Genomic DNA, 27,539 nt, shown 5'->3' on the forward strand with positions numbered 1-27,539 from the left:
CAAAGAAGAACAAGGTGTTGCTGGTTGATGGAAGGAAGCAACTTCATGGCAGGGGTTGGTCTCTGCCCCCCTTTGCCAATAAAATTCACAAAGTAGGGGTGCTCTTATATCCCAAGTTGTTCTGAATACCACAGGTGGCATTTATCTTTACTGTGACTGTTTGTTTTTCTTGGATGAGCACTCAGCCTCTCTCATCTAGGTCTTTGACACCTGCAGATTGAAATACTCCTGTTTGCGCTACATGAGGCTGCATTTGAACATATACAAGCTATACTGGCTGCAGAATATAGTGGATGATATGGGTCTAACTGTAGGGATCATGTTACATCTGTGCACCATAGATTGCATTAGCTTCCTATTTGCTAGTGGGTACAATTCAAGTGTTTGATTATGGCTTTGTAAAATATCATGTGTTTTGAGTCCCTGCTATCTGAGAGACTGCCCCTCTTTGAACAAACAGTTTCTAGATTTGAGCTTCTGAGGTTGGTGCAGTGCAGGAAAAATTTACTCAAATTTGTTTTCCCTATTGATTCAAGGGACTCCACATCATCTGTTAGCCTTCAGGGGATGGTGTGTAACTCAGCTGTCGTCTTAGGCTTTTGCCCATCAGACTGGGGACAGGATATACTGGTGTTTTAATTTTGTTTTTAATTTCCAGTGGTTGAGAATCTTTTTAGTTAATACTCATTATTTTTTTTTGGTTTTTAAATAACATGCTCCCAGAAATGAATGTAATAGATGCAATTTTATAAATCCTAAATAGAGACCTATATGAACTATAGTGTCTGTACCTGATTGCATGAGGCAAAAGCAAACTAAATTTCATTTGTTTGTCCATTTTAAATTGGAAGCTAATGACCAAATTTTCATAATTGCAGTAATAAACCTTCCAATTTGTTCATGCAGACTGGACAGCTGTGTATGCCAATAGGGAATTAGGATGCAGTTACCTGTATGTTGTGTGCAAAAATGTGTCTCTTTATGTAATTTCTTTGAGGTTTGTTTTTTATTTAATGTTGTAAAGTATTTGAATACATAGCTGCTTTATCTACAATATTTTATATGCTTTTAGATATTTAATTACTTCCTTTTATATCTGATGATCAAGTGAAGGATTCATAGCTGATGGGGTATAGGCTCCTTGCGCATTATTGCTGACGCCTCAACAGTCTGATCCAGAGCCCACTGAAGTCCATAGAAAGACTTCCATGGACTTCAGTTGGTTTTGGATCAAGCCATAAATCTTGAGCTGCATTATTCCTGCTGTTCCAGATTTAAGCATTAGTTAGAAGAAAATGGATCTGCCAACATTCCAGAAGTAAGAACATAGGAATGGCCATACTGAGTATTCTGACAATGGCCAATGCCAGGTGTCCCAGAGAGAATGAACAGGATAGGAAATCATCAAATGATCCATCCCCTGTCGCCCATTCCCAGCTTCTGGCAAAAGTATGGTCTATGTGGTGACTAGGTGGGGTGATTTGTAGAGGTAAACGGCCACTTTTACCCCCTAAGCTGTTTTTCTATTTAATTTTTGTCAAGCTCGTATTAATTCCATAATATTTAAGATGTTCTATCCTCCTTTCCCACCCACCACTTCTGATATTATAGTGCAAAAAACAGACTCTGGTGGATTCATGGTAGTCTGCAGAGCCTGTGATTGAAAAAGTATTACCTCTGATTTTGCACCATTGGGGAGCAACTCTTTCATTTAATAATGCCACATGAGTAGGTGTTTCAGACACTGAGAAGACAGTAAAATGATTTAAATGAGAACAGCAACTGGGATGTGCAAAACCTTGGATCTATTTTAATGGAAGCAACAGGAGAATGATCCTGTTACCACTTTTATGAGAACCTGTGAAGCTGCTGAATACAATCGGGATTTCTTGGGAAATTACAATGGTATGATAACTCTTAACGCCCACTAATGGAAATACAGTAACTCATCATTTAAAGATGTCTGGGTTAACATTGTTTCATTGTTATGTTGCTGATCAATTACAGAACATGCTCATTTAAAGTTGTGCAATGCTCCCTTATAACGTTGTTTGGCAGCTGCCTGTTTCGTCCACTGCTTGCGGAAAGAGCAACCAGTAGCAGCTAGCTGATGGATTCTTGGAACCAGCGTGGACTGGCAGCCCCCCTATCAGTTGCCCGTACCCCTATGTTCCCTGTGTGGCAGCAGCCCACCAGCCTATCAATTGCCCGCAGTTCAGCTGTCCTCCCCCCACTGCCGTGTGCTGCTCCTGCCCTCTGCCTTGGAGCTGCTCCCCGAGACTCCTCCTTGCTGTGCAAGGGGGCTGTCAGGGTGTCCCCTTCCCCCCTGCTCCTTCGCCCTGCTTACCACATCTTCCATAGAGTGAGGGAACACACGACAGGGCTCAGGATGGAGGGAGCTTCCTGGCAGCAGCTGCCCTCTCGGCTTGCTGATATACCAGTACTTAAAAAGGCAACGTACTTAGAGTGTGGTCAGCATACTTAAAGGAGCAATGTGCATCTCTCTCTCTCACACACAGTGTGTGTCTGTCTCTGTCTGCCGTGCTGTCTCCCCTCTCTCCATTTGTGCTGCCTTGTAGAGTGTGAGGCTACATTAACAACAATGAGGTAACCTTTGAGGGCTCAGCCAATTGCTAGTTCCTCATTTAGCAGTAAGATATTCCCTGGGAAATATCCCACCCTCTGATTTCACCACCTCAACCAAGCTTCACAATCATCATCGCTATGTACCAGTATTAAATTGTTTGTTTAAAATGTATACTGTGTGTGTGTAATATATAATTATAGTGTCTTTTGTCTGTGTCATAAGTAGATAGGTAAGGTAAGGGTTAATTTTCTTTTACTGTTAAGGGTTTACAAAGGGAACCAAACACCTGACCAGAGGACTAATCAGGAAACAGGATTTTCAAAAGTAAGGGTGGGAACCTCTGGAGGTTTTTGGCTTTTTTCTGGGTCTTTTTGTTTTCCTCGGCTGTGAGTAAACAAGTTTTTTTCTAACTCCATCTTCTTTCAAATCTTCTCCTAAACATCTGTGAGTACAAAAGGAAAACAAAGTAATCGGCTGTGATGAGCTTTGATTTGTATTTACATGTGTGTGGTGTACTGTGTTGGACTGGTTTAATTGGGCTATCTTTTAAATCAGACTGTTTATTCATATTTTCTCTAAGCAAGAGCCTGTATTGATCTCTTAATGCAGTAACATTGTTTTGTATTTTCTTTCTTTTTATATAAAGTTTTCTTTTTAAACCTTGTGGAAGTTTCTTTTCCTAGTGAGGCAGAGGGGAGAGGAATCTCTGTGCCCAGAGCTCTGTTATATCGGTGACAGGCTAGAGGGGGGAGGGAAAAGCCCAAACTCTGTGTCTCACCTTCCTATTGTCCCAGGGCGGGAAAAGGCTACAGGACAAAGGGAGGGGGAATCTCTTGTGTGAGCTGACTAGGTGAATGCATAGCCTCGGGGAAGCTAGATTGCCTCTCCGGTTGTATTCAAGGAGTGAAGTATAGCATCGCACCGGCTAACCCAGGAAAGGGGGGAAAGCTGGGGGATGAGATAGGGAGACCCAGGGGTCTGGGTCTTGGGGGGTTTCTCCAGGGAAAGTCTGGGGGGACCAGAGCGAGGCAGGCGCTATATTCCTGTCTGGTGGCAGCGAGATAGATCCAAGCTGGGTATAAGCTTGGGGAAGGTTCACAGTAAACACTCAGATGCTGAACTCTAAGTCCAGATTTGAGACAAACGTTTACTACAGTCTGGTGAAAAAATTTTCCCTGGAACCTAGCGTGCCCTCTCCCCCAACATTAATTCTTATGGGGAAATTGGATTAGTTAACATTGTTTCGATTAAAGTCACATTTTTCATGAACATAACTACAACGTTATGCGAAGAGTTGCTGTACTAGTAAATACTCCCACTCCCTTCTGGTCTCATACCTAAGTGTTTTTTGGTTTGCCAGTCTCTGACTTTTGTCTTAATGGATCTCCTCTGTGGTTTTTCTGAACTACTTATTATCTCCTGATCAGAAAGAGCACGAAGGTTTTGTAAATCACTTTTCAATGACAACTTTTTCTTTTGGAAAAAATCCCAGTGACTCTGTAAACTGTGTGGTTTTATTTAAAGGTCCCTTTCAAGTATTAAATAAGAGACTGCTCTGAGATTTAGCAATTCATTCATCCCTCTCAGCAAAAATATTGGTACAATTTTTTTTAAAAAAATGTGAATAATTGATAATGGCTTGGATCAGATTCTCAGCATAATATAAAGAAGTTGTAATTACAAGGTGAATTTATCTTTTCTAGACTTGGTAATTGTCAGGCAATGTCCGGCCTTTTGAAAGCCTGTCTTTCCATTAACTCAGGTAAACTTGCTGTTAAAAACACAGAAGAAGAGAGATCACTGTTAAAACAAAATTGTAACTTTAAGTAGTTTTGATTTTTGTTTTCACACTTGTTAGCCCATGTCATCTAAAGATAAAGGACTTGATTGTGTTTTGCCCTGAATGGTATGTGATAAGATTCCTGTATACCCTTGCACAGAGGCTGAGCATAGTCTGGTCCCTTGTGCTCCCTGAGCATGTGGATTCCATGAGACCCAAGTTTTATCTCACTCTCTATTGGCTAAGGATCTGAATCTGTGTTGGGGGAGAGTACAGTGCATCCTAGCCAAAGTGGTGGAGGTTCACACACGCTGGACCCTGCGATCTCTCACTAGGGCTCCTTGTCTTCCTCAAAGCAGGGCTGACCCTAAATAGCTCTATAGTAATCCTTTGTTGATCTGTTTGCCCATTCAAGGAGAGCTGTGGAATGCAGACCTCTTATCTCTCCTTTCTATCATTAGTCCACTATAAGTGGTTTATACTGTACTGGGGAAAGATTTTGATCCCCCGTTTGGATCTTGTTATGAATTACTTGATATTGAGAAAAGAGTAAACGGGAGGAGGGAGGGTCATATAATCAGAAAATTTCAACAAGCTGATGTAATTTTCTCTATTAATCCAGGAGTCTTAATATGTAGAGATGACCAATCTCTGAGAATGGTGCACGTGACAGGCTATCCCGAGTGAGGGAAGGGGAGGAGAGAGCGAGAGAGAGAGATGCGGGGGGGGGGGAAAGAGAAGATGATGTTGACATCTCCAGCACTTGCTGGAATTCACTGAATGCACTTTATGTAACTGGCCTCTAGAACAATAGCACCTGTCTAGTATGTGTCTTAGATGTGTTTCTATTTTTATTGGAAAGAGTGACAGTCAGTTTGGAATCCCCTCTTATCCTGGATTTCAGTGTTTTTTCATAATATATACTCTTCCACTTTTTAAACTATGACAGGACCTATCTGAGGTAATGCTAGAACAGAAACAGATCTAAAATAATTGCTTTATTCTCTCTTCCATCAGCTGGTTTGTGATGAAGCTTACAGTCTTTTATGATTATATTTTTCCCTGTCCTATAGTTGTCTGCAGTCATATTGTATGAGAATATTCTATTACTACAAACAGAAGTGTAACTGTGGAAAATAATGATTTGCCCCTTTTCTTGGAATAAATCCAGTGCACTTTCCAAAGGTTGGTAAGTGTTAAAATCCCCACTTCATAGATAAAGAAATGGAGGTGTAAGCTTAGTCTGCTTCTGCTTTCCACATTGGACACCAGTTGTAGCTAGCTCATTACAAATACAGAAGTTTGTTGTTCAAACACAGTGGCCTGCAGAGACATGGCTCATCTAACAGCCATTTTGGCTTAACTCCTTGGACAGGGCTCCCTTTCCAAAATAAGTATTAAATTAGCATTATTTCCTTCTACTCCAAAACTATTCTCAAAACTCCCAGTTTTATTCCTTACACACTGGAATATGAGCCCACACTGCATAGGAATACAGTGTGCCTCAAGTAATGTTTTTTTGGACCTTCTCTAACTTATGTGGTTGGGATTTCACAAAATGCCATGTTAGAGAAAACTGTAGTCTTTGATCTCTTGCCATTTAAAACAACCCTCCTCTCAGCATGGTTCATTCTCATCATCTTAATCACAGACTGAAGGATAATATTTTAGGTTAGTTTTCCTTTTCTTTCATAGATGTACTGGCTATTTATATCTTAGATCTTTAAGATTCTACCAATTACTTGAGCTAGCCTTATGTTTAGGGGGAGAAAAGGGGCATGGGGAATAATGAGTCATGTACATTCACTACGTCTCTTCTAAGTGTCCTGTATATACACTGATATGTGAGAGACTGTATTCATAGTACATTTTTTAAAAATGAAAACTTTCATCTGCTGCCTAATCTTTTTATGACTGAAGTTAGAGAACAAAGTTCAAATTAATACTCTCTATAATTATTTTTATCACACTTCAATTAATCTCTGTTTACAACTTTATGTATCGGACTGGGTGACAAGGAATTTGACCTTTGGTTCAAAAGAGTTGAAGTTCAGATTATATCTCTTTTCTGTCCTGTAAATCCACTCAGAATGGGCATTGACTATTCTGAATTTTTTTATATAAATTATTGTCACTGCATATTTGTCTGAGATGTTTTGTTTACCAATTGTAAGTCTAAAGATTGAATCAATTTGAAACTAGTCATAAAGAATATAAACAATAAATGAGGAGAGATTTGAAATTTCCAGCCTAGATAATAAATACTATGTGTAGTGCTTTTCTTCACCATTTTCTGGTTCAATTTGTGCCTGAAATACATTTTCTTACACTGCAATTTCACGGTGAAAAGGTCCACAGGAAGGGAAATGAAGACTTTTTTACAGGCACGATGAGACAGAGAGAAAAAGAGGTGACACAAACCTAGAATTATTGAGCCTGGAAAGAAGCATTAGAGAGGACTTGACTGAGGTATTTAAAGATATAAAAGGTAGTCCTTTTATAACTGGATCAGACCCCTCCTCTCTGTACATCCACTGAATAATATCAGAAGAACCAAGAGGTCACTCAGTTATTTTAAATGGTCAGTAATTTAGAATACTTAAAGGAAATTATACTTTATGGAGCATATATGATGTGTGTGGAATTTCTGGACATCAGAAGCGATACTATCATGAAAAGATACTAAGAGTTGGATAAGTCTGATCAATAACTATAACTGTATATGCTAAAAGAACACAAGTCACACATCATGTATATGCTGATCACTATTGGTGTCAAGAAGGAATCACTCTCCCTATTCTCTATCTCGATAAAACTCTGCACACTTGGTTAGATGTACTGGGTTACCCAGAGTGCTGTAAATGTACAGAAGTACATAGAAAGATAAGTTCTCTGTCTGGAAGAGCAACTAATCTAACCTGAACAAGCCGTGGGACAGTGCAAGGGATTTGAAGTGGGACTTTGAAGGAGAAAGGGGATGGAGCTTGGCACCAAGTGGGATATGGGAAGTTTTTTTTCCAAGCATAGGGGATGGCATGAAAGATGATGCAAAATCAAGTGAAAGAAGGTTACAGAGTGAGCAAGTAGGAGAGAAGGTTAGAAGGTAAAGTAAGGAGGTTTTGGAGTATTTTCTCTGTCGTTTGAAGCATCAGATATTAGTCATTTCTAGAAGCAGGATGCTTGACTGGATATACCCAAGTGCTTCTTCTGTCTGGCAAATCCTATGTTCTTATAATGACAAATATTAATTATTAGTTGATAATCCTGGTTTTTAATGTAAAATTGTACAAATATAATTAAAATATAATCTAGGGGTCAGTTACATTTGTATTCATCTATCGTAACTCCACTGTCTTTAATGGAGGTACTTTAGATTTATATTGCTGTAAATGAAAATCAAGCCTTGAATGAATACCTGATTTGTTTCTTAGATTACACCGACATAGTTTGATGTTATCTGTGTGGATAGCCATTGCCAATGTTCATGTGTTGATTTACTCCATCCTTCTCTTACCCTTAACTTTTAAAGTTATTTTTATGTTAGCAATGCTACCACATGCTTTGTCTGAGTTTTGGCTCTGATCTCTTTGGAGAAACTACTTGTATAGGAAATGGGACTGTCTTTTGAGATTTATTTTAAAATTATGATGCTGTATATGTAATTTTTAAAGATACAGTAAAACCAAAATATTAATATTGAGATATTCAGTATTCTTATCTTCTGTGCAAGGATTTACATTGCAATTTCCCCACGTTAAGACTAATATACCCAAAAGTCTTTTAGTAAATTCACTTGTGCACATAAAAATGTAGATAAACTATTTTTTTGGTTCGTCCAAAATTGACTGGTTGGCTCACATGTATTTTATAGGATTGTATAATAGCAAGTTGAATTATGATGTTCCAATCAATTACACTTATAAGCTTTTATAAAAAGAAACACCCGTTCTGGTCATCATTCAGGCTTTTGTTTACATAATTTACTCAATTGTGCTTTTTTTGGACTTCTTAACTCAAGTGTGTGTATTTTGAAATGGTAAAGTAAAATATGAATCATGTTAGTAATTCAACACCTAAATTTTAAAGTGACTAGCATTTTTGGATGCCTGGATTGTTTTATGTACAAGTTGAAGGGGCCTAATTTTCAGAAGTGCTGAGCACCTGCCTTCTGAAAATCAGACCCCTTTAAGATCCAGATTAGGCACCCAAAATCATTAGTTACTTTTGAAACTTTAGGCCCAACTGTGTAAAGTACATCTAATACAGAAACGATGCATAGTAGTAGAAAAAAGATCTAGAGTAAAATTTTCAAAAGTGCATAAGTGGTTTAGAAATCTGTGTCCCATTTACAGAACTGACATAGGCACTTGGGAACCTAAATCCCACTGAGCTCCTAAGTTCTTAAGTCCATTTTGAAAATAGGATTTAGGCTCCTAAGTCAGTTTGACTAGGGATAAAATTTTCAAAAGTGCCTCTCTTTCCTATATAGATAAGCTATTTAAATGCTTTCTTTGGTTACCCATCAAATATCTACACCAAATATGTTATGACATATGATACCAATATATTTGATGTAGCATTAAATATTAAAACAGCAACTTTTGAATGAAACTTCACTTGTTTCTTATAACTGTGAAAATGCTATAGTATCATAAATGAGAGGAAATAGTGTTGTTGGAGAATGCTCAGTTGGTGGGCTGTAGAGAAAGAGAGACTCCTATTTGCAATTAAGATAACTGATGGTAGAGGGAGCATTTTGTATGGAGAAGGTGAGCTGTAGTATTTCACTCTCTAGAGACTGAATTATTGTAATTCCTACAACCTAGATTTTTCAGGCAAAGCCCATCACACTTTAGTCCATCTTGAATACAAACAGTCCTCCACCACTTGAACATGACTCACAGTGATGATACAAGAGCAGATAGCGAGGCTTGGCAAAATTTGATTTTTGAATGTTTCTTCTTGTGTGATTTTTTTTTTATTTATTTATTTTTACCAATTTTTAGATTTTCACCATTGCGGTAAATTGAGAGGTCAGGCAATAATTGTTTCATGACAGTAGATGTTGAGATTCAAAATGTTACAGCTTTATAACAGTCAAAACTCAAATGTCAAAATATGCAAAGTAAATAGCCTGACCTCAAACTCTGTGTTTTCAAGCTGCATTTTTCTTACATTGCCTATCTAAATCTATGTTATTATTGATGGAAATATTTTTGTCTGTTTGTGTGGTGAAATCAACATTTACCAATAAAAAGCTAATCCAAAACTGTGCAACAGTTCCTGGCTCCTTGTTTGCTTCTTATTCAATTAAATTCAAGGTCTTAGTCCTAATCTTTAAGATTGGGTTTAGGCTACCTGATTGCTGAACTCACTGATCACGCAGCAACCAGAAATGCCTCTGTTGAAAGACTTGGGAGCTGGGGGCAGGGCATTTTCAATGCTGGTCCAGTCCTAGTCTATGGAATACTGTATCAGAAGACATCAGAATAAGGTCTAATTGGACTATTTTCAAAGCTCAGTGCAAAACTTTTTTGAGCAGAAGCTCACTTGCAATAACAGAAGTTGAAGAATTATGTTGGAGGGGGCAGAGAATATAATGGAGTGGGAGAGAAGGAGAAAGAAAGACTAATACAGGGAGAAAGATCCAAGTGTAAGGGGACAAACTATAGGATGGCAAGGGTAGAGACTATATCAGATAATATTTATGCTTATCTTAATATTGCATCTGGTGCTTAGATACTGTAGTGCTTAGCATATGATAAATACACCACAGACAGCTCTGTCACATAGCGAATGCTGTTCTTGTATGAATACAGTTCTCTCTGTAGCTGCTACTGAAGAGAGTTGACCTGTACTATTTGTGAAACAACGTACTGATTGAGCAACAGACAATAAAGTTCTTGGCACAAGATAAGAGTCTTACAGTAGGTAGATTATGACTGACAATTGTGTGTATAAATTATTCAAAATGTTTCAAACAAGTTATATACAAGTTCATACTTTGTAGATGTGTTTGCTAAAAGAGTCAAAAAGTTGCACTATTTGAAAGCTCATTTCGACTTGACTAGCAAAACAAAATTACTAATAAAATCCTGAACTAAACTAAAATATTTTTGTGTTCTTTAGAAATACACTTACATAACTTGCAGTGGAAAATAATATATCATTTAATCAGAGGTGAAAGTAACTTGAAGGACTTAGCAGTATGCAGGGCCAGAGTCTTGAGCAGGGGACGGGGTCTCAGTTGGAAGGGGGTGGGGCCTCAAAAGGAAGAGGTGGGGACTTTAAATCCCCAGGACCTTTAAATCGGCTGCGGTATCTGGGAGCCATGGGCCCTTTAAATCACTGCCGGAGCCCCAGGGCTCTCAGCCGAATCTGTTACCCGGGACTCTGGTGGCAATTTAAAGGGCCAGGGCTCCAGCCACTGCCAGGAGCCTCGGACTCTTTAAATCATCGCCGGAGCCCCAGGACTCCTGGCTGCTGCCATGACCCCAGGGCTCCATCAGTGGGGCTCTGGCACTAATTTAAAGGGCCCGGGGCACAGGCTGCTGCTGCCCAGAGCCCTTTTAATTTGCTGTCCTGGGGAAGCTGCCCCCTGCCAGTACAGTCAGCTGTGTACCAGCTCTTGCCAGTACGCCATACCGTACCGTACCAGCTTACTTTCACCTCTGCATTTAATGGAACTTTGTGTTTGAGCAGAAATTTTATTTTACAAAAGATATATGTGCTCTTAATTGATTTTGTACCTATATCTATATACAGTAACTCCTCAATGTTGTAGTTATGTTCCTGAAAAATGCAACTTTAAGCGAAACTATGTTAAGCGAATCTGATTTCCCCATAAGAATTAATGTAAATAGGGTGGCTTAGGTTCCAGGGAAACTTTTTTTTGCCAGATAGAAGGCATTATATACATTCTAAACAATTTTAAACAAGCAATTTAATACAGGTATTAAACAGGCTGGCAGCCCCCCATCAGCTCCTCTATTCTCCCGCACCTCCCACCTGCCCGCGGACCCCGTGGATCAGCACCTTCCCCCTGCTCCCCCCACCTCCTGCTCGTGGCAATCAGCTGTCTTGCGGCATTCAGGAGGGTGGGGAGAAGCGAGGATGTGGTGCGCAGCCTCCCCACTCCCTCTCCTGCCCACGGCAATCAGCTGGTTTGTGGCGTTCAGGAGGCAGGGGAGGGAGGGGGAGCCTGCGTGCTGCGTCCTTACTCCTCCCCGCTCTCCACAGCCTCCTGAACGCTGCAAACTAGCTGATTGTCACGGGCAGGAGGCAGGGGGAGTTGGGGGAAGATGCTGAACCGTGGGGTCCGCCAGCAGGTGGGAGGCGCTGGGGTGCAGGGGGTAGGGGAGCTAATGGTGGGCTGCCAGCCGTGGACAAAGCAGGCAGCCAAACAACGTTCTAAGCGGAGCATTGCACAACTTTAAACGAGCATGTTCTGTAATGGAACGTAAGATCAAAACAACGTTAAGCGAGATGATGTTAATTTGGGAGTTATTGTATCAGTAGATCTATTGATAGATATAAAATCATTTAAGAGTGCATATATCATTTTTTTTAAATAAAATGTATTTTATATTGCCTTGTGATATGTGGGATTTGTTCTCTGCTTAATCTCCAGTATTACTCTCAGCATCCAGTCTGCCATAACAGTTATACTAGCTGTAACTCACATCCCGCTGATTCCGTTTTGAGCTGTAGATGGAGAAACCAATCACACGAGTCCCTGTGGCTCCGTAATTTGATAGTTTCCAACTCATAATAAAACTACCTCGTGAAAGATGCCACAGCATCAAACTGGGTTATCTTGACATCTCTTCGTGTCATTGTTTCTGATCTTATCACAAGAATTCCCTTGTAACGGTAGATGGTGGAAAACAAACACAGGCTGATACATAGCATCAAACTTTTAAAATTTGGGTTCTCAACTGTAAAAATGCACATGAACAGGCCATTGCATATGCAAATACTGTATTTGCATTCAAACTGATATTTGCACGTGCAGCTACTTGTGTGTACATATAAATGTTTGCACAGACAATTTACATGGGCATGCACAGTTTTTGTGGGTATAGTTGATGATCTGAGAATTGAAATATTAGACATTTATGTAAGAACATGTATATAAATAAATATCACGAATGTTAGAAATGGTAATCTTAACTCTGAACCCTTTTTTTTTTTTTTTTTTTTTTTAAGTTTCTGTTCTATATTGTAGCGTAGCCACTTGTACTTGTATGGAATAAGTGTCTTGCAGAATAAGTGTTTGTATTCCAATATTACATTATATTGGTTTGTTTCCTAACAAAATTCTTAAAAAAATCTTTAACTACGAAATATATCTAAATCTATCTTATTGTTCCATTAAGGTCCTGGTATTGACAACAGGACATCTTCACCACAGGATAATTCTTTTCCATGGGATGATTCAATGTTCAATATATCCATACATGCTGCAATTCGACATGGAAAGTGGAAACTACTAACTGGGTATCCAGGTAATAAAATGATTATTTTTTCCCTAGAGGTTTACCTCCACTGCCAGTTCATGCCATTTCATATGTAACAAACTTTGCATTTCCATAATTTACTCTCTTTCTCAACTTTCATGATTTACTATGTAATGTAAAAACCAGGAGGGCGGAGCCTCATCTAAAAGTAGACAAATATTTACAATATATTCGTTGAAGTCATGGTTTTTGGATCTGTGTTTATGTGCTTACATTGCAGTGGGAAAACCAGATTCCTGGAGGCAACTCCAGTTTAATTACTGTGAAATTAAACAAGTCATATTAAATACCAAATCCCAAGTATGAGGCTACTCTTTCCCTGTGTGTCTGAGATCTAATCCCTTATCTGCTCCTGTTTCTATAGGCTGCAGCCACTGGTTCCCACCACCACCTTTGTTCAGTGACTCAAAGATTCTATCATCTGACCCACCAACAAAAAAACTTTGGCTTTTTGATGTTGTTAAAGATGCTGAGGAGAGAAATGACTTGTCTGAAAAATATCCTGGCATTGTGAAAAAACTGCTCTCTCGTCTGCAGTACTACTATAAACACTCTGTGCCTGTATTCTACCCTGACGAAGACCCCCGTTGTGACCCAGCAGCAACTGGAGCCTGGGGGCCTTGGATGTAGAATACTACGTTTACAGCCTGAAAAATACAACTGTGGTGGAAATTGCGGACTGAGGGTCCTAGTCACATATTTTGACCTCATTTCTTTTACCCTTTTAACTATGATTTCATCCCTTGGGTTATTTAATTCTGCTGCTTCTTAGGCAGTATTGAGGATCTAATTTAACCCCCTGATTGTACTAGAAACACTGTTAAAATCATAAATCTGTCATTTTGATGTTCTTTGTCAGTGCTATGTCTCTAAAATGGAGGGTTAAAGCTGCTAGCCATCTGGGAAATATTACTTCACTTGGAAAGTTCTAATGAGTCACAGAGGCAAGACTATCCAGTTCTTTCATATTTAAAGTCACATGTTTGACTTCATGCTTGCCAGTGGCCAAATGTTATAGGAGGCTGACACACAGGTTTAAAAAAAAAAATAGAAGAAAGAAGACAGTTTCTGAGTTTGGCTGTCATTACATTTTCTCAGCTTTGCCATACAAATCTGTCCAGTAATGAGCAACAAACAGTCCTGTGGCACCTTAAAGACTAACAGATGTATTGGAGCATAAGCTTTCATGGGCAGATACCCACTTTGTCACACGCATGACGTATTCACCCACGAAAGCTTATGCTCCAATACATCTGTTAGTCTTTAAGGTGCCACAGGACTCTTTGTTGCTTTTTACAGATCCAGACTAACACTGCTACCCCTCTGATACCCATCCAGTAATAGATGGATTCAGAAATCTCTGAGCACAAGCCGCCTCCCACTGGGCAACAAAAAATCTAACTGTACACTTGTCCACTGTTGACATATGGTTAGAGCATTGGTTTGATGTTATTTCCACCTTGGCTGTAAGTACCAAATCTTTAGGGCTTTTGTGCCTTTGTTATCACAGCAGAGACTGCCTTCATCTAATAGTCAGCTTTTGGACATCCCTTCATTTTGCAGTGCCTTTTCCAGTTCATTTCTTCTTTCTTGTGCTTCAAAATGCAGTTTTGATTTCTTGTGCAGGAGATTCCCATCTTCTGCTAATATCTCTGGAAAACCTTTTGTAATGCATATCCCTTCTCTAAGGGCATTGCCAGTTATCTGTTTTGTACTGATGTAATGTTTCAAACTGGTTTTTTGGAGACCACTTTTAATTTTCCATTAGAGTTTTAATTTTTAGGTTCTACGTTTTTTTGTTGAGATGAATGATGTTTCTTTAGTAGTCTGAGTATCTAAAAGAATTAAGAGAGGAGAGGAAAAGTATTGCTGTACCCCATATATTTTATTTTTTAGCTGTGTTGGTCCCAAGATATTAGAGAGAGAAGGTGGGTGAGGCAGTATATTTTACTGGACCAACTTCTGTTGGTGAAAGAGACAAGCTTTTGAGTTCTGTGTAAGCTCAAAAGCTTCTCTTCATAAACAGCAGTTGGCCCAATAAAAAACATTACCTCACTCACCTTGTTTCTCTAGTTTTTAGAGATATTATTTCCATTTGTTATAATTCATTAATTATACATCTGGGGAAAGAAATAAAATACTTATTAAAGGAAGCCTCTGATTGGCTAGCAAAAGTTCCACCTATTTGGCTCTTATTTCCACATTTCAGTCAGGGCTCCTTGGTCAGTTTATCCTTCTGGAGATCATAACACCTCGTTAACAGAAAACAAGCAAAAGAATCTAAGGCAGGGGTCGGCAACCTATGGCACGCGTGCCAAACGCGGCACGCAAGCTGATTTTGAGTGGCATGCTTCTGGCTGCTGCAGTCCCGGCCCCCAGCCCCACTCAGGCCCCTCCCCCCCCACTGCTCTTCCCTATGGGGGCAGAAGGAAGAAGTTTGGTCCTGCGGTAGCCAAGCTTCCTCCCTCCCCCGATTCTTCCCCAGCGTGCTGCTTTCCTGCCCCTCCTCCTCTCCTTCCCTGCGCCGATCAGCTGATGGCCCTTGCAAGGGGGAGGGGGAAGAGTGGCAGTGTGCTCGCTGCTCTGTAGAGGAGGCAGAGAAGAGGTAGGGATAGGGCCTTGGGGAAGGGGGTGGAACAGGGCATATCCCTTCCAGCCTCCTGCCATGAGCCACTCAGGGCAGGGGGCTGGGAGCACCCCAGGCCTCTGCCCTGACCCCCTGAACCCCCTCACACACACACACACACAGCCTTCTGCCCTGCACCCCGCCACACACACAGCCTTCTGCCCTGCACATTCCCACACAGCCCCAGAACCTCTGCCCTGACCCTTGAACCCCCGCCCACAGCCTTCTGCCCTGTACCCCCACACCTCCCCGCCATCTGTCCTGATCCCTGAACCCCCCCCAGCCCTCTGTCCTGACCCCTGAACGCCCCCACCCCCCGCGTCTGGGGTCCCGGCTGCAGGCCCTGCTCAGCCCACTGCCAGCCTAGGTGAACAGAACCCCAAGCTAGCAGCGAGCTGAGCAAGCTGGCAGCGTAAGATCAGCATTTTAATTTAATTTTAAATGAAGCTTCTTAAACATTTTGAAAACCTTGTTTACTGTACATACAACAACAGTTTAGTTATATAATATAGACTTATAGAAAGAGACCTTCTAAAAACGTTAAAATGTATTATCAGCACATGAAACCTTAAATTAGAGTGAATAAATGAAGATTCGGCACACCACTTCTGAAAGGTTGCCAACCTCTGGTCTAAGGTATTTTCACTATTATCACTTTTAAGTTTTTTTTTCCAAAGATAGATATCCTTAGGACTTGGACTACAAAAGTGTGTAAGACTAAAAACCCCACTATTTTCAGCTCTCAGACAACGGCCACTTTTGACATGTACAGATGTCATCCTGACAGTTTTTGAGCTGACTGCAGGGCTGCCATTCACACTCAAGTCACTATGAAAATAGATGATGAATTAATGGAAGAAAAAACTAACTTGTTTGACCTTTCTTATCAGTTATGCTATCTAGCCCCTAGTTTAAAAGGATTAAAGAATGTATAGCCTCAATTGCACAATTAAATATAATTGTTGCATGTTTGTTCTCCTTCCCTCCCTATCCCACAATCTACACCATTATATCATGCTGATATGACTCCACCTACCAGGAAAAAGGTGGAAAGCAACTGTCAGTCACTCAGCCTTCCATAGATTGAGGCTTCACCTATTGTCTTCACTGTTTCCCAGCTAAAATTTCTATTATATTTTAAAATCTTAAAATTCATCATTTATTCAGCTGTTGTTTCAGATAAAAATATCCTACACTATTTTTTTCTTTAGGTTGATTCCTCTTAAACCCTTCAAGTTGACCTGAATTTGGGGGGAGGGAGGGAAGGAGAAAGCTGGCTGTCATATTCAAGCTGGCAGCAGCAAAGGAAAAGAATTTTAAACTCTCCATTGAGCTGTTTCATTTCTTGAAGGGCAGACTTCTTTCTACATGTTGTGGTTTCTTGAGTAACAATCAAAAATACAAGCATCATGAGCCTTCAGAATAAAACTTCATTTCATCGCCTTCCAAGCCTTCCAATCCTTGCTTGATCCAACAAAACTCTATAAATGTTTCAAAATTGAAAGGCGCTTTTTTGACACACTAAGAATAATTATAACATTTTAGAAAAGCAATTGGACTTCAGGAAGTGTGGTTATGCTGGCTACCCACGATTGTGCATTACTACTTACTTTAAAGGATACAAGATGAAGGATGGGCAAGGCCCAGGACAAGGAAAAGAACTTGGGAGATCTGGATCCTATTCTTGAGTCAATGGTCACAGGATCCTCTGGGAACAACCTGCTTAGAGTAGAAGAAATTCTGTGATTTTTTTTTTTTTAATGGACTTTTCTAGGAATCTTTAAATAGCGCTGGAAAGAAGCCTTTTGTTTACTTCTCAAAATCTCGTTGCAGAAAAAGCTAGGATTTTAGCCATCAAGATCTGCATAGATTTGGACATCCACCAGCAATCCTTGCTGCCTCAATTATGCCCCTGGGATTCTCTGCTCCCTATCTTGCTTCTTGGTAGTACAGCTCCATAGAAGTCATGCTACCATGGATACTCCCACTCATTACTCTCCTCAAAACTCTCCCACTCTGTCCTTTATTGGAGGACTTACCAGCCTTTGAGGTTTATGAAGAGAATCCTGCTGCACCAGTACAACCCCATTCCGGGCTCGTCTTTAAGAGTACCTGCAGGGTACTCTTCCCAGGACAGGAAAGGGGGGAGCATTATCACTAAAGGGGAGGAAGTGATCTCAGGAAAGGAATCTGGGAGAGCTGCAAAATAGGATATGTAGGTTATTTAGGCAGTCATGGCAGCCATGTTTGTAGTCCTGGATACTGGCAAGGTCACTTGGGAAATAGACGTGCATGTATATGAACAGCATCCTTCTCACAGACCAGACAGACTTCAAAGGAGCTGGGCTCCTAAGGCAAAACAGCAAAAAAGACTTACATGAAAATAACACTATATGGCACACAGAGAAATTGTATAGGACTGTGTGGGTATCTAGCTTCAAATGAAATATAGTCTGTAATGGAAACGTACTGCCTTGTGAACTGAAAGAGTTTTACTGAAAGAAAAAGCAAATGGCATCGTTTGGGAAGTGCTGATGAGTCCGTTTTTTTGCAAACAGTTTTCAAACTGGCTGTATATATCAAAATTACTGCTCTATCAATTTATTGCAAACAGTTCACATGGAATGCTGCAAACATTCAATGGAATTTATAATAAGAGATACAGATTTGGATGTCATATGTTCAAAGTTATATTTGGAGACATTGCTTATATAGTTTAGAGAGGAAATTGGGCCCCCAAAATACATTGCATCCCCTCTGTTTGGTGCTTCTAGGTGTAATCTTGCACTGTTACACAATGCATATCTGGGATCATGCAGACAGATCAGCACTGCTACAGAGCACATCAAAAAAGACTTTGGCATAGGATAATCAAAACGATTCAGTTATCCAATCATAGACTAGTACAGTAACAGCGTCTGTGATAATTACATACTGTGGTGAGCTGAAGCCAAGAAGATGATGCATTGTTGTCATTGTGCTGATCTTCCCTGCTGCCAGTGTTCTAAAAACTGAACATCTGCAGTAATCAACAAACCAACTCCCAATTGCTGGTTCTTTTCTTTTGGCTGAACTCAATGGCAACAAAAGCTGCTATATTTTGTCTTCAGAGCTATACTTAGAAGCAGTACAGTCAAAAAAAATCACTGGATTTGGTTCTAGGGAACACAGTGCTCGTATGGCCCTGTCTTCAAATCCATAACAAGCTACTGCAGCAAAGCCACAGTTCTGTGCTGACAAATTCTGGCATCCCGGACAGTGGTAAAAATACAGAATTGTGTTTTGTTCTAGTGCTTCTCATTCTCAAGGTTTCGTGAAGTGCTGTGCAAAGCAATGAGTTAGCGTTCAGTGACTGTGCAAACAAACTAACCAAGTGTAGTGGTAACTCACCTACAGTCTTGGGCATAGATCCTATTTTAATGAGAGAAGGAACTTTGGCTAGGAGACCAAAAAGTATCATGGGATTTTAATTTCTTCCTGGAATGCCACTTGAAAATGAGCATTAGAGAACTGAGTTAATGTCTCATCAAAATGATAGTCCTTCAAAAAGTGAAGAATTCACTCCAAATTCAATATGCACCTCTTACTACTGGGGGAATTCTGTGCCAAAAAATTAAAAATTCAGTGAACAATATTTTTAAAATATGCATATTTTGTCAAAATAACAATATAATTATGCCAGTTTCAATTATTTTGGTAATTTATTTCAAAATGCCTGCCAGCAAGTATGTCTCTAACAATACAGACAAAAAAGATTCAGGAAATGTTTTCTGACAAATAGATTCCTTACTAGGCATATTACTACAGTCCTTTGAAAAATAATCCATTTAAGCTACAATACAGAAATTTATTTCCTCAGAAGCAGTGCAAAGGTTTGAGGGAGTCAGGGTAATGGAGGAACTGAGGGAGAGGGAAATAATTGCTTGGAACATATAAGCCAGTTGAAAAGACACAACCTTTGGCTGAGTAAAATACTGAAGTTTATATAATGTCAAAGCAAAATTAATTAAAAACATCCCAACTGGATATTCTTTGAATGAGACTGGAGGAAACTGAATGGTAAGATGGACAATTGTATTTTTTCTTTTATATGTGCAGTAGAAACAAGTGCCCCCTGAAGGAACATTTACAGGATTGAATGGTTGGTTGAGAGATTGTCTCTCTTAGTGGCAACCAGGTGTTCAGTGTCTTGGAAATTTCTCTGATATATAATTTCTTGTTAAAGAAGAGATCTTTTCTACATTTCCTCTGTCTAAAACACATGGGGCATTGATCTCTCACTGCACTTTTGATCCTGTTTATGGAGAATTTTTTAGAGTTTACATTTTCTTATGACAGGGAAATTTTTCCTTCCAAATATTTATTATATTTATAATAATAAATAAAGCTGCAATAAATTGCACCATTCCTCATATTGGAAGTGACCTAGTAGGGCCACTGTTTTTATTTAAAGAGCAACAGTGATTGAATACCCTGTTATGAAGGAAGTATATTTAATAATCCACAAATATTTTTGAAGACATGTCTTGAGGCTTATAAAACAGAGATGAACCCAACCCAAAATCGAAACACCCCAACCACTACTTTCTGAAAGTTCAGAATGTGTTCCAAATTTCATATTTTGAGAATGTCTCTAACTCCAAATGATTACCATGTGCATTAGTCACACATTAATCACATAAACATCCATTTTTGTCTCCATTAGCAGCGATACTGATTAAACTGAGATCTTATTATAATAACTGTATAGCAATCATTCTTTTCACATCCTAGAGAACCACACTAGATACCATTAAAACATATTGTAACTGAGCAAAAAGTTTTTTTTTTTTAAATGGCAACCACCATCCATCTTTTTAATTAATGTGATTTAACATGATTTGTGTCTCACCATAGCCAAACAAATACTCTATTTATAAAGGTAAAGTTAGTTATGATACTTTCAAGATAGCAATTGTATGAATAAACGCATATGTCTGATATCTTTATCTAATGGGGGAAGATTATCCAGAGACAGCTCTAGATAATATTAATTTTAAACTACACACGGAGAAAGTCAACACTGGAAAATACAATAAAATAAGAACAGAACATGTGTAGCACTCAGCTAAAATAGAATCAGACCCTCAAGTGCTAAAACAAATTTCTTTTCTTCCTGCTTTGACCCTAGAACGATAATATTTAGCACTTTAGTTCTTCGGTGTTATTTATAAGCACTAAGACCCTGTCAGCACTAGAAATATAGCTATGTCAGGAAACTTGGTTCAAAGTAGTTTTCCCTAAACCAATAGGATTCCAGTTTATACTATAGACTGGCTCTTAATTTAGTTCTGTAATTAGGCTAAAGCCTTGGCCAGTATACACCACAAACTGGAACCATGGATGAAATCAGATTAGGAGATAACTGTCTTGAACTAGGTTTCCTGACATGGTGGTATTTGTAGCATAGACATGGTTTCGTGCTTGTATTTGTCACAATATCCTTGTGACATATACATTAAGTAATTATCATTTTCTTTATTTTATAAAGACATAGAATTTACTTACTTGACTAGTTCCAGAACCAGGCTTAGAATTTAGTAGCTCTTAATTTCAACTCGTGTGATCCACCCATTAAAAGTCCACTACCACCCTAGCATATTTATTGTTTTGAGAATAGACTCATATACTACAGCTACCTCCCGTCTGGCTATCATTTAGAACAAAATCTAAGGTACTGAATCCACCAATTATCCTGAATACATTTGCTTTTCTTCTTATGCATATCAGCAGTGCATTTATCTGAAGCACAATGAGGATAAAACTTCCAATTCCCCTTCCCCTCTTTCAAAATCTGGAAATGAAAGGTTTTTCATAAGGGTCATATGACAATAACTGCAAACCCTAGAGGGTAAAAGACATTTTCAACACTGCATTTTCTTATGGCAAGGACATAAATAGTCCTTTGTAGACTGATTTGTAAGATTTCTATAACTCTAAATCTTGCCCATATTTAATATGGTGATATTGCTCGAAATCAGCTTCCAGAGGACATAAAGATGACTCTTGTTCTGTCCCTCAGCCCTTAGAGTCTGAACAAGGAAACACATTTTTCTCTGGCTAGCAGTAGGAATACTGCTTTGTAATCTGACATAGATGTTACTGCAAGCTTCACGTTTCAATGGAGAGATAAAACAAAAGATTGACGGCAGTGCAGAATTTTTATATGCTGTAGCAATTGGAAATTTTAATGCAATTAGGTCCTTTTTATGTTCTACTGTAATACAATACAGAGGGGTGAAAACTGAAAAGCCGCATGTGCCTTGGGCCAGATTCTGTATCCTGCACAACATAGCTTGTCTATGTCCATCTCCCTCAGTACACAGAGCTGCTCTGTAGCTGCTGAGCTCTCACTGTTTTGAGTGGAGGCGCAGGATCTGAGTCCTAAAAACAGCCTTACAATATTGTTTCAAGCTTTTACCAATGCTTCACAGTCACAGAATGGGCCAGTTGGTGTGAACTAGTGTAGTTCCACTAGAGCCAACGGAGCGATGCTTATTTACACCAGCTGAGAATCTGGCCCTGTGTGTTCAGAAGGGATGTAACAGTCACTTTTCTCTAGCTCTGGTCTCTAGCAAATAATCATTGACATCATGATCTCCTGTATACCTAAAATAATATCTGCTATCATGATGATTCACGTAAGATAATTTTCATTTTGTTTTGTGCTTTGATTAGTTTTCTGATAGTGCAAAAAATTCAGGTAAAACTGAAATACTTTGAAATAATCATCAATATTGTTTTTTGAAATTTTTTTAAAAACCTTTCCAAGCCTACTTGTTATGACTGATCATTTGTGAGAATAAAACACAAGTCATCAAACTGTGCATCACCAAACCAAACAAGCATTACTGCACTTAAATTAATAACTGTAATCACTTCTTTTTTCCCACACTGTCTCTTAAAAAAAAAAACTTCAAAGCCTCAAATTCCTCTTGATTGATGCACTGATATTTTAGCAGTGTCTTTAGTGTGTGTTGCAATCAGACAAGTGCTAATCCCCTTGAGGAATGTGGCAGGGCTGTGGGAATCTTCCCCCTGTAATTGCATGGCTCAAAAGCTCAGATGTGATGATATCATCAGCTTCAGCTGAGTTGACATAATGTATTATTTGTGTCCAGAGAGTGTTATGGTAACTTTCATTGCTGACCTTTATCCCTAAAGATCATTCATGTAGACGTTATTCAAAATCTCTGGGGTCTTGATTGTTTTAGTGTTTTTTAGAATGCCCTTAACATAAAGCAAGTTATGAGTTAGTTTAGAAAAATCATAATCAGAAAAACTAAAAGGAAAACGCAAGAGGAAGTCCTGAATTATTTGTTTAAAGTAAAACTAAATACCACAGAGAGAGTCATAAACAATAAGTTAGAATCTGAAATACAGCCATGGATAATTGAGGCAACCTATATTTGATCAATACAAACATTCTGAGAGCAAAGTCAAGTAATACAAAGAAATTGGATCAAATTCTTCCCTCAGTTACAGCCATGTGACTTCACATATTCCATTTCCTTGTTGTTATGCAGGTTGTCTTAACTGAACACTTTCATATGGATTGTTATACATTAGAGCTTCCAAGTATTGTGCAATTTTATTGTAAAAGCATTTTTGTGCGAACTTGAGATCACAGCTATTCATAAACTTTACCATTCACATCTGTCATGTTTTTGAATCTCCCTTGACTACCTGTATCTGTCCAAAATCAGGAACCTAGCATCCAACATATCTGCTGTTTTCTTTCTGAGACAAGGTGAGTGAGTAAACAGAAAAAAATAACTTTAGCAGGGCCCAGGTCTCCTCTGTGTATAGAAGGACCAAACCTGTCATATTATTATTTAGATGTTATATTTTTATACTAAGGGGCCAGAACAGATATCTGAACAGGGTCCTAGTGCCCATACTGCTTAGCTTTCTGTTCAGCATACTACTAGAACTTTTGGGCACAGAAAACTAACCTATAATAGGTTTTTTTAAATCAAAGCACTCGAGAATTCAGGTTAATAATAGTTTGTATTTATATTAAGCTACATCCTCAGAAGTTCAGTAATAAAGAATTTTTTTTATATTAAATGTACAGTATTATCAAGCAAGCACTTTGGAATATCAAATCAATACAATTACAAATTAAATTAAAAATGTGAAATGAAAATATAGTTACACTATGTCTCTTTGGCTTTAGCAATATTATCCAAAAATAATTCCAATAATTTTCTGTGATAGTTTCTAACTCTTACAACAACATAGGTGCTCTAACACAAGTTCTTGGGAGAGGGAGGCAGGGCAAAGATCTCCTGTGTGAGCTCTCAAAACAACTTCTGAAGTTTTTTGTTCTTCCTCAAGCTAATGTAAAACAGACAAGTCTGTAATTTTCCTAGTTTTCCAAATTTTCTTCAATTTATGCTTCTTGCAAACATGTTTCTAATGTCCAGTCCTACTGCCTTTAGTATTGGATGATACACTATGCAATGTACCTTTGCAATTTAAAAAGCTTTTGGCACATTTATATACCATACATACACTACATCCTATTTCTCATTTGATTTTTTTTTTCTTCTCCAAGTCCAGAACTCATGCCTCAGAGTTCCAGAGCATTTTAATGTTCTCCATTCTGCCCACTTGCAAGGACAACAGCACATCCTGGTAGCTCTTAATGGTTGATTGTCATTAGAGATTGACAAAAGCTCAGCCTTCTGGGATGAATTAGAACTGCTGTCAGTGACTAGACAGCAAATGGAAAATACAGTATGTAATTTTAAGGACATATTTTTGCTTACTTTATAAATAATTTCCTTTTTAAGAGAGACTTTTTCTTCCTACTCATGAGACATTTATCTGATTCTCCACATTTAAAGATAATCCCCAGCTAACAGCAATGTGTGCTGTGAATATCTTGCATTCCTTGGAAGAGACATGTTGTAATGTACCACCAGACTCATCCAGGATATCTACATGTTCCATTATTACTCTAGAGAGTCTATAAACATGGTAAAATTAGTCGTACAAAACATGAGGATTAGCTATGTCATATGCTACTTCAAGAAATAGTCACTGATTTAAGAGAATATTTCATCTAAATAAATCATGACTTCTTTCCAATTAATATTTGAAGAGTGGTAAGAGTACTCATTAGCTAAAACAAATTGTGACACAATTTTTGAAATTACATCTGTAATTCTACCACACAGAGTATTGCATACATTATGGTTCTACAGGTTTAATTTATGTGGTTTATAGAGCACGTCCCCAAAAGGATAATTTCTTGATGAGTCTTGATTATATTGAACTAGCTTTTGTGGCAGCGCTAGAGTCTGTGCAGCTGGAGAAAGAGTTATTTCTCAGGAGGCTCAGATTTAAACATGGAGCAATCATCTGTGTTTTGGGTTTATTTCAAGAGGTCTGATTTAACCAAAATATACAAACTTGGCAAAAGTTTAGCTGCATACAGTTTTATAATATGTAAACTATAAAACATAGAACAGGTATCCCCATGCAAAAAAACAAAGTTAAAATGGGAAAAGTGACTCAGTGGAGTCCATCTAGCATCTAAAAACAATATTACACTTTCTTTTTGAAATTTTTACACTTTAAAGAAGGAAATATGTTACCCTGTCTGGAAATGAACAGTTCTGAGATCCAGCTAGTGCCCCACTGCCAAATAATCCTTCATCACTTGCCATCAGAAACATGGTAAAAAGAAACAAAACATTTCATCCTGCCACTTTTGGACAGAGCTTTGGAGCAGAGCCCGGAGCTGGAGCAGCTCCGGAGCAGTGGAGCTGCAGGTTTTTGCCTGGAGCTGGAGCGGAGCCGGAGCACAGCTCCAAAGCCCTACTTTTGGGAACACACATCACTGCATACAGCATTTCTCCAGCAACACAGATTAGATCTTACAAGAAACACGTGAGACAGATGAAAATGTAAAAAGGCTTTTTTAAGGCTGCTAAGATTATGAGGCACAAATATGAAGCACACTGAGAAATCCACTATGAATAAAATAGTTAAAAAGCTTAAATTTGAAATCTGACAGAGAATGACTGAAATTCCCACATACATATTCGGCTAAGTTCCATATTTCTCTTCTAATGTCTTGAAATATTTATGTATATCTATAAGAATAGCTCAGAGAAAACATACACATCCAAATGATTTCATGATCTATTTGTGCAAGATGATTTGCACATAATACTAGAAATTCTGCCATCATTTCATATGCACAGTTACAAAAATCAAACCCAATATGTTTTACAGCTACTATCTTATTTTATCATGAATGAGTAATTTTCTAGGACTACATCCAAAATAATCTTCAGACCTATTGGCTGTGTTACAAATTGTAAAAGAAAATAGTCCAGTACTGTTTCTAAGAATTGTATATCTCAATATTTAACATTTATTCACTGATCAGTGTTTTAACATCATTAGGGGTGTGAAAACTCTAGGTTTAAAGTTCTAATGCACTGCAGAGTTTTTCAAAATAGCTTAAAACTGCAGAACACTGACAATTTTATACAAAAATTGAGTGTGTGGTGAGGAGAATTGAGTAGAGTGATTTATAGAAAACTGAGAATTCAATAAAGTGGGTTTTTTCCTAATTATATTGATAAGGTCCCCTGATTATTTCTAATATCACTTCTGATGGGAAAAGAGAGATACTCTGACACTATTGGCTTGCAGTCCTTTCCTCCAATTCCACCCTAGAGCTTCTCCAGTTAGGCTTCTGCTCCTTGCACTGTACTGATTGTGCTCTTGCCAAAGTCCCTAATGACCTCTTCCAAGACAAAGCTCAGAACCAGTACTCCATCCTTGTCTTGACATGATTGGAAAAAATGCTTATAGAGAAAGAGGTAAGAAGCTCAATGTATGTAACTTATAAAAGAGAAGGTTAAGAAGTGACTTGATCACAGTCTGTAAATATGTAAATAAGGAACAGAAATTTTATAATCTAGCAGATACAGGTATAACAAGAGCCAATGACTGGAAGTTGAAGCTGAAAAATTCAGACTAGAAATAAGGTGCACATTTTTAACTGTGAGTAATTAATAATTGGGCAATTAATAAAAGGGTTGTAGTAGAGTCTCCATCACTAAAAAATATAAAATCAAGCTTGGATATTTTTCTAAAAGACATGCTATAATTCAACCACAGCTACTGGACTTGAAGCATGAATTAATACAAGGAAGTCGTATAGGCCTCTGTTGTACAGGCCATATGATCACAGAGATCCTTTCTAGTCTGTAAATCTGTTAATCTATGTGAGCTGCCTTGAACACACTGGACCACATTTTTTATTTTTTTTTCTTGAAATCTTGTCCTCGCTTGGCTTCCATGATTCTGTCCTCTCTTGGTTTTCCTCCTACCTCTGTAATCGCTGCTTCCGTGTGTGTGTCCTTCAGAAGATCCTCCTCATCTGCCCTCCACCTTTCTAAGGGGGTTCTACAGGGCTCAGTTCTTAGTCCCCTTCTCTTCTCCCTCTACACCTTATCTGTGGGTAATCTCACCTGCCACAAATTCAACTACTGTCTCAATGCTGATGACTCACAGATCCACCTCTGTGAGCCAGACAGGTCTCCTTCTCTCCAAATTAAAATCTTGGCCTGTCTCTCAGACATCTCCTTATGAATGTCAATCCACCAGCTCAAGTTCAAAATGATGAAAAGAGAGCTCTTAATCAGCCCGCCCCCACATCTTTCTTTGATCACAGTGGGCAGCTCCACCATCCTGACTGCCACTCGGGCTCTTAACCTGACCATCATCTTCAAACTGGAGCTCTCGCTAAGTCCTCACATCCAGGCTATATCTAAATCTTTCAGATTCCTTCTGCATCACATCTCTATATCTATACTTTCAGCAGTGTGCAGGGTACAGGCACTAAACCTGTAGCTACATGCCACAGTGAAAGGCTTTGGCAGCACGACACTGAGCTGCCAAAAATAGCAGTGCAGACAAGGGAGGCGATGCTTGGGTATATAGAGAACCCATGTAGGATAC

General features: G+C 38.8%; 1 protein-coding gene across 1 annotated transcript in view; it reads left to right on the forward strand.

The window, feature by feature from the left end:
• ARSB (arylsulfatase B) overlaps positions 1–15,062 on the forward strand; it is a 94,106-nt gene extending 79,044 nt beyond the window's left edge. The window contains exons 7-8 of the mRNA XM_032774500.2: positions 12,746–12,874; positions 13,251–15,062. Of these exons, the coding sequence (XP_032630391.1) occupies positions 12,746–12,874; positions 13,251–13,516 (395 nt within the window). The 3' untranslated portion in view covers positions 13,517–15,062. The remainder of the gene's footprint in view (positions 1–12,745; positions 12,875–13,250) is intronic.
• Positions 15,063–27,539: the final 12,477 nt, after the last annotated feature.

The sequence above is a fragment of the Chelonoidis abingdonii genome, chromosome 6, assembly GCF_003597395.2.
Source record: "Chelonoidis abingdonii isolate Lonesome George chromosome 6, CheloAbing_2.0, whole genome shotgun sequence".
Taxonomy (NCBI): domain Eukaryota; kingdom Metazoa; phylum Chordata; order Testudines; family Testudinidae; genus Chelonoidis; species Chelonoidis abingdonii.